At 38.4% G+C, this 6,000-nt stretch overlaps 1 protein-coding gene across 1 annotated transcript; it reads right to left on the bottom strand.

Annotated features, from left to right (window-relative positions):
• Positions 1-2,135: 2,135 nt before the first annotated feature.
• Positions 2,136-4,633, bottom strand: LOC110414915 (B3 domain-containing transcription factor NGA1-like). The gene has a single exon (XM_089784319.1). It carries the CDS (start codon positions 4,028-4,030, stop codon positions 2,750-2,752), a length of 1,281 nt encoding a protein of 426 aa, XP_089640445.1. The 5' UTR covers positions 4,031-4,633; the 3' UTR covers positions 2,136-2,749.
• Positions 4,634-6,000: the final 1,367 nt, after the last annotated feature.

Below are 6,000 nucleotides of genomic sequence, written 5' to 3'. Positions count from 1 at the left end.
TCTAGGGCAAGTATAGAAGAATCAAATACTTCTACTCATATAAGAGATGAGTTCTAAAAAGTCATTGACAACCAAAAAAGAAAAATAGAATTCCAAGAAGTATGATTCATTTGCCATATAACTGCTTTCCCAGTCTGAAGTTTATGTTCCTTCTTTTAATTTCAGTAACATTGATCTCTTTAAGAGTGTTAACGCTATTAGAGGTTTCTCTCTCTGTGTCTTTTTTTCTTCATATTTTAATTTTATAAATGTCAGAACCGACCACCATTTCCAAGATATCTGAAATCGACATGACACATTCAGATAAAACATTACTCTCTAGCATTTTAACTGTAAGGCATTTCAGAAAACTTTAGAGCACAAGTTCCTCTCATTTCTACATGTATATGATAATAGCCTTGTTTAGTTGATTCATAACCATCAAAAACTATAGAGCTTGACACACTTAATATTTACATATTGTGTGTCCTATGCTAATCATCGTAATATAGCTTGACAGACAGTATGCAATAAAATTTGATCAAAGACTGTTCTCTGGGTGGAAAGGAAACTATAAGGTGACCAATGAACAAAAGATACGGCAATAAAATTGGTACTTCATTCATCCACATGTTTGCGTATGTGTGTGCGTGTCTACATGATCAGAAATAGTTCATATTTCCATCTAGGGTTTTGATGTTGAGAAAAATAAAAGAAGTAAGTCTTGGAAAATCTTAAAAACTATCAGATACATGAATTATGAAGGTGGAGATTGTGCTACAGATCAATAAGCATGCTCTCCTAGAGATCTAAAAATAGTCTGGACAAGTTAAGTTGCTTTGAGAAAGGCCACTACAGAAAGATTGACCCGTTAAAGATCAATCGTGTAATTATTTTTTGTTAGTATAGCACATATATGAGGACTGATGAACTTTGCAAACTATAAAGGATAAACTTTCTTCAGTCCCCTGAAAGTATAGACCAAGTTAAAAAAAATTTTTTTGTTCCCATGCTGCACTGGATTGAATCACAGATCTTGTTTTTGGCCCTGGGTTTACGATTTCAAGCTACAGTGGAAAACCGTGGTGAGGGCACTAACAGTTTCAATCAATTATTACTGCCAAGAAGCAACTTGCAGTGGAGGAATACCTAATTTATTTATTTATTTTTCTTCGAATGAGACTAAACAGACTGTAAATAAGACACCAGGGCATAGTATTGCAAAATTACCATCTATCTTATAACAAGCTTAAAAATGACATTAGAAATAATATTTGGTGGTAGGAAAAAAGGACGAAGCTACATTATCGTCAAAGTTGGAGGCCATTAATTTTTGTTTTGGTAACTTTTGAAGAATATACGTATGAGCTCTAGCAAAAAGGTGAAGAAACATGTGGCTCACCAGAAAGATAAAGGTGCTGGTCTCAACTTCAGCTTAGGCAATCTAATTTCTGTGAACATTGAAATCTAAAAAAAAACAATGATAGCTATCTGAACATACGCGCATGCTGACTCCAAACGATGCTTCATATCTCGACTACTTGGGACTATGCAATTAAAGTAAAAAAGGTGTGCAATGGTACAGATGAAATTAAAAAAAAAAAGGAAAAACAAATTGCTGGTGCAACATATTCGCCTAGAAGAAAAAAAGTGAAACATGCTGCTCCAGCTAACCAGATAACTATTACAAAAGGAATTAAATAAATTCACATTTATGATGGCATATGTATTCTGTTCTTCAAGAGAGTTAATAGTATGTGTCTATTTGGTGAATTGAAATGATCGAAGAAACAAGCAAATTTGAGGAAGGGGAACACTCAAACTTGCAAAGAACAAAAAAGAAACATATTAATGCGGTAAGGGGTTAAACAGATGGCAAAGAATTAATAATATAAACAAAAAGAGTCCAAGAAAATTGAGATAAATCCTACCTTTTAAAAGCCCTGCAAATTTCTCTGCACAACCTGCGGGCGTGCCCAACGAAGCAGCGACAAGAACAACAACCTAGCAAAGGTAAAAAACAAAAGAGAGCAAAAACTTGAATTATATCAGATAGCTAGCACTCTGGTCAGTCACTGAGGAGTCAGGAAAGGTTGTTATTAACTAAACAACAGTGGAGAGAGAGTGAGAGAAAGAGAAAGATAGAGGGAGAGCAGTTACGAGCCAAAGGGAATAAAGATACTTGGGAACTAATTCAGTGGAAACAATGGGATGGGATACATTCAGGAGAGACCAGGCCCTACAAAAAGCAATCATGAAATCTCGGGCTTGATGGATCTATGTCTCATATATGTATCTATCTATGTGTAATACTTATATTTTATACACAAAGTTAAAAACAAAAGACTCCTTGGGTTATGGTTGTGATCATCTCATCTCTAACTAAATCTTCACAGTCACCCAAACCTTGAAGTCCGCTTCTGTACTAATTAACCGCTAAAACAACAACATTGAAATCTGATTTTTTTTCCTCAAATACTCATCAATATTCTTCCGTCTCTTTTTATTCAGTATAGATATGGATATGATCATAAACCAGCATTGGAGATTTCAACTGCTGGGTCTTCTCCTTTATCCGAATCAGGAAGTGATAAATTGGGAACAAAATAAAAGAAGCGGATTAGCAGCTAGCCTCGCAATTCTTCTAGCCTTATCTTCGAGCATTTCTTGTCGTTGTTTGTTGGTGATGACGGTAGTGGCAAGTGTTGATTGTGGCAAAGTTAATTAACTTGGGCGTCGAATATACCGTACCAGATACAATTTCTTGTGGTCACATATCCAAATCCAAGGACATGGAAGCCTTCCCTTTGTTGGCATTACGAAAGTCAGTGGGCAGTGGGGTGCCGTTGTAGAGCCTTAATTGGAGAGGATGCTGTGACGGTGATGAAAGTTGAGGAGGCTGCGATGCCATTGTAGCATTTGCTATGGTAGTTGGAGATAACATCTCACACTCACCCGACGACTCCGATATGGGGCATTCCATGTTCACCCCGAAAAGCCTTAACCTCTTGGCTGCAGCCTTGCCTTGGACCACCGGCACCGAGTCAAACACAATTGGCTCTACAACGCCACCTGTTTGCTGCTGCCACTCCATCATTCCCAGTCCCATTCCCATTCCCATTCCCATTTGTGGGCCTGCTGCAGCCACTGCTGATCTCAAGTAAAATACTGATTCCATTGTCCCTCCAGCTGGATTCATCACATTGCTTCCAGTTGGATAACCACCATAGTAGCTATTTCTGTTTAGAGGGTGTATCTGCGACAAGTGAAAGTGATCTCTTCCTGTTGGTGGTGGCCGCATTAGCAATGGACTCCATGGGATTGAGCGGTGAAAAGAGAAGTGTTGATGAGGATGAAAAGAAGCCGGGTCTGGTGCATCAGGTCTCCGCCTCCAATCAATGAAAAGACGATCTTTACCCAACTCACCTACTCCTCTCTGGAAAGAAACTATATCGCCAGCATCAAGTTTCTTATCCTTGACAAAACGGCTCCAGCCTTTGGTCATAACGTAGCTTTGGCTGCTGTTCCAGTAAGAGTACCTGAATCTCCACGGCTTCCCATTTCTGTCCTCGAAATTCAACAGAAGACCTTTCTCGTTTGTGGAAGAATCAAGCGGGAAATACTTCTCAGCGTGTTGTTTTGGGATAACAAGTCGGTTGAGTTTTCCCACATCGCTTGGGGTGACTACTTTATCGAACATGTGTTCTTTCTCGATGTTGGCACTTGCACTGCTCTTGAGCTCAGGGGTTGAATCTGAGTCTACGCGTTTGGAATCAGCTTCACTTGCAGTTGCTGTGGCAGTTGCTTCGTTATCTTCTTCAGGTTCGTACCTGTTGCCTAACCAGTTGGGACTCATTTGGTGGTGGCTGTCGTAAATCGGATGAGGCTGCTTCTCCCATCGGCAGTTGATAAGAGGAGGAACCAGATGGGTTTTGTGCTGAGAAGAAGAAGATGAAGGAGAAGAAGAGGAAGAATAAGAAAAAGGGAGCTTACCTTTACCCATCTGTTCTTCTTCACTAAACCCTTCTCTCCCTGATGACCCAAAATCCATGAATTTTTTAGCACCAATTGTGACTTTTCCTCGGGGATCTAGACTATAAAAGATGAGGAAGAAAAATCAACCAAACAAACCTAACAAGAAGGGAAGAAAAGTGGGGGCTGATTGGTCTAGTTGAGATTAAACAAAACTAACAAACAGACAAACAAAGAACACTAGAAACTGTGCCATGTTGTTACAACTTTTCTTGGTTTTGCTAGGGTTGAAGACTATTCGGAATTTAGGAAGAGTTTCAGGAGATGCGGGAAGGGGTGTTTTGTGTGTTTTTTGGGTTTAGGCGCTATCTCTCACCTCTCTGTACAATGAGAAAGTCGGTGCTTTCTTCTTCTGACCAACAAGACCCAAACACGAAAACTAGACTTGGACAATAAACCCCCATGGACGTTTCAAAGAATGCAACTTCTTCTAGTTGTTGACCTTGAAAGAAGAGAGTGAAAGAATAAGAAAAAGTGGTTTATTTCATTATTTGCTTTATTTTCTTCCCAGGGCGCGCCTCCCTCGAACCTTCTCACCGTTAGGCGCAATACTAGTATGTTCCCTCTTTTTCCTTTTTTCCTTGAACAAATTCTCACCCTCCCTTAGCCCTTAGCTCTCTGTCTCTCTCCTTTCTATCTTTCTTTGTTAAGAGAGAGAATATCAAGTTAAGTTTACACGTAGGGACCCCATGTATTATCTGGTTGGGCTCATGTGAGCTTGTCACTGTCATCATCCTGGGTGGTATGCATATTATTTTAGTATTTTTGTAGGATATATAACTCCATGAGCCAGCTGTTTGGGAGAGCACGAGCTTGTTACTGTTGCAATATTAATTCTATTCTATCTTTGTTTTTTTAGACTTTTTTTTTTAACAAAAAGAAGAGAAAGAAGAAATCACCAATATTGTAATTCCATTTCTGTCTTAGTTGTGATTTAATTTGTAGTTGATAATGTTTGTCCCCTTGATTCCGTTTTGAACTTTTGCCCCAAAAATCTTAGATTACATAGCACTAATTGTTAGTATTTAGTACAAGCAAATTTGTTTTCTCATTAAATTAACCTTGTTTAAATATTGTGTGGTAACTATCAGCTAGCTGACATCTCCTGTTTAGGGGAGGAAAAGATGAAAAAAAAAAAGTGGGGTAAATATTATCTAACTGGAACTGGGTTAGGGTTTTGACTTGAAAAGCTTTCATTTTAAATCCGTACGGGCCTCTGTGCTATGGTGGCCAACTAGATGGAAAAGGATATTTATAGTCTTCGTCAGTCTCTCAAAGGCATTTACAATTCATAAAGGAAAAATGAAAATTACACTAAAAAAGAAAAAGAAAATTCTTCGTTCATTTTTTTTTTCCAAGGGGAATGCAGCACATGCACTTCCCTATGGACCCATCTATTTTCCACGCTTCCCCTTCAACCTATCTAACCAATCCCTCACAACCTCAAAAGTAATAATTTAACTTAAATCACGTCTCTCACTTTTGTCATTATGTGTCACATTTTCAGGTCATATTTTGGATTATGTTGGCTTTTGGACCCCTGATATTAGCCCAACCTGGACACAGCCATCACTGGTCCAGCACCCTCGATTCCCTGCCTCCCCAACACAGGATACATAAGCAATATTATCTTCTTCTCTGGTAAATATAATATCAAATTAGTTTTCCGGATGACTCAAGTTGGGTTATTAACAGATTTTCTCAATATTAAACTTGCACGTGTTTTAAAATAAATAAAAAAAACTACCAATGTTTTCACCAGGCCATGGTTTTTTATTCTTGTAAGGAAAAACATATCAATAAAGCTGGTGGGAAGTGGAAGATTTACACTGATGCACGTAGGTACCACTTCCATTTTAAGTGTAGCATCTGCATCGTTTGTGATAGGGCAAAAATCCTGGGGCATATCAAATTATGACACTGGTGCGTCGCCATAAAAAAAAAATGAACAGAATTTGTTGTCATAAATTCAATTTCACACTTAGAAAG

Source organism: Theobroma umbraticum, unplaced genomic scaffold (assembly GCF_002168275.2).
Source record: "Theobroma umbraticum cultivar Fairchild unplaced genomic scaffold, ASM216827v3 scaffold_30.0, whole genome shotgun sequence".
Lineage (NCBI taxonomy): Eukaryota > Viridiplantae > Streptophyta > Magnoliopsida > Malvales > Malvaceae > Theobroma > Theobroma umbraticum.
The sequence above is the reverse complement of the archived record's forward strand: the minus strand, read 5'-3'. Positions and strand labels throughout refer to the sequence as shown.

Coding starts and splice junctions, on each gene's coding strand:
- LOC110414915 (XM_089784319.1), bottom strand. CDS start 4,030: ATGGATTTTGGGTCATCAGGGAGAGAAGGGTTTAGTGAAGAAGAACAG.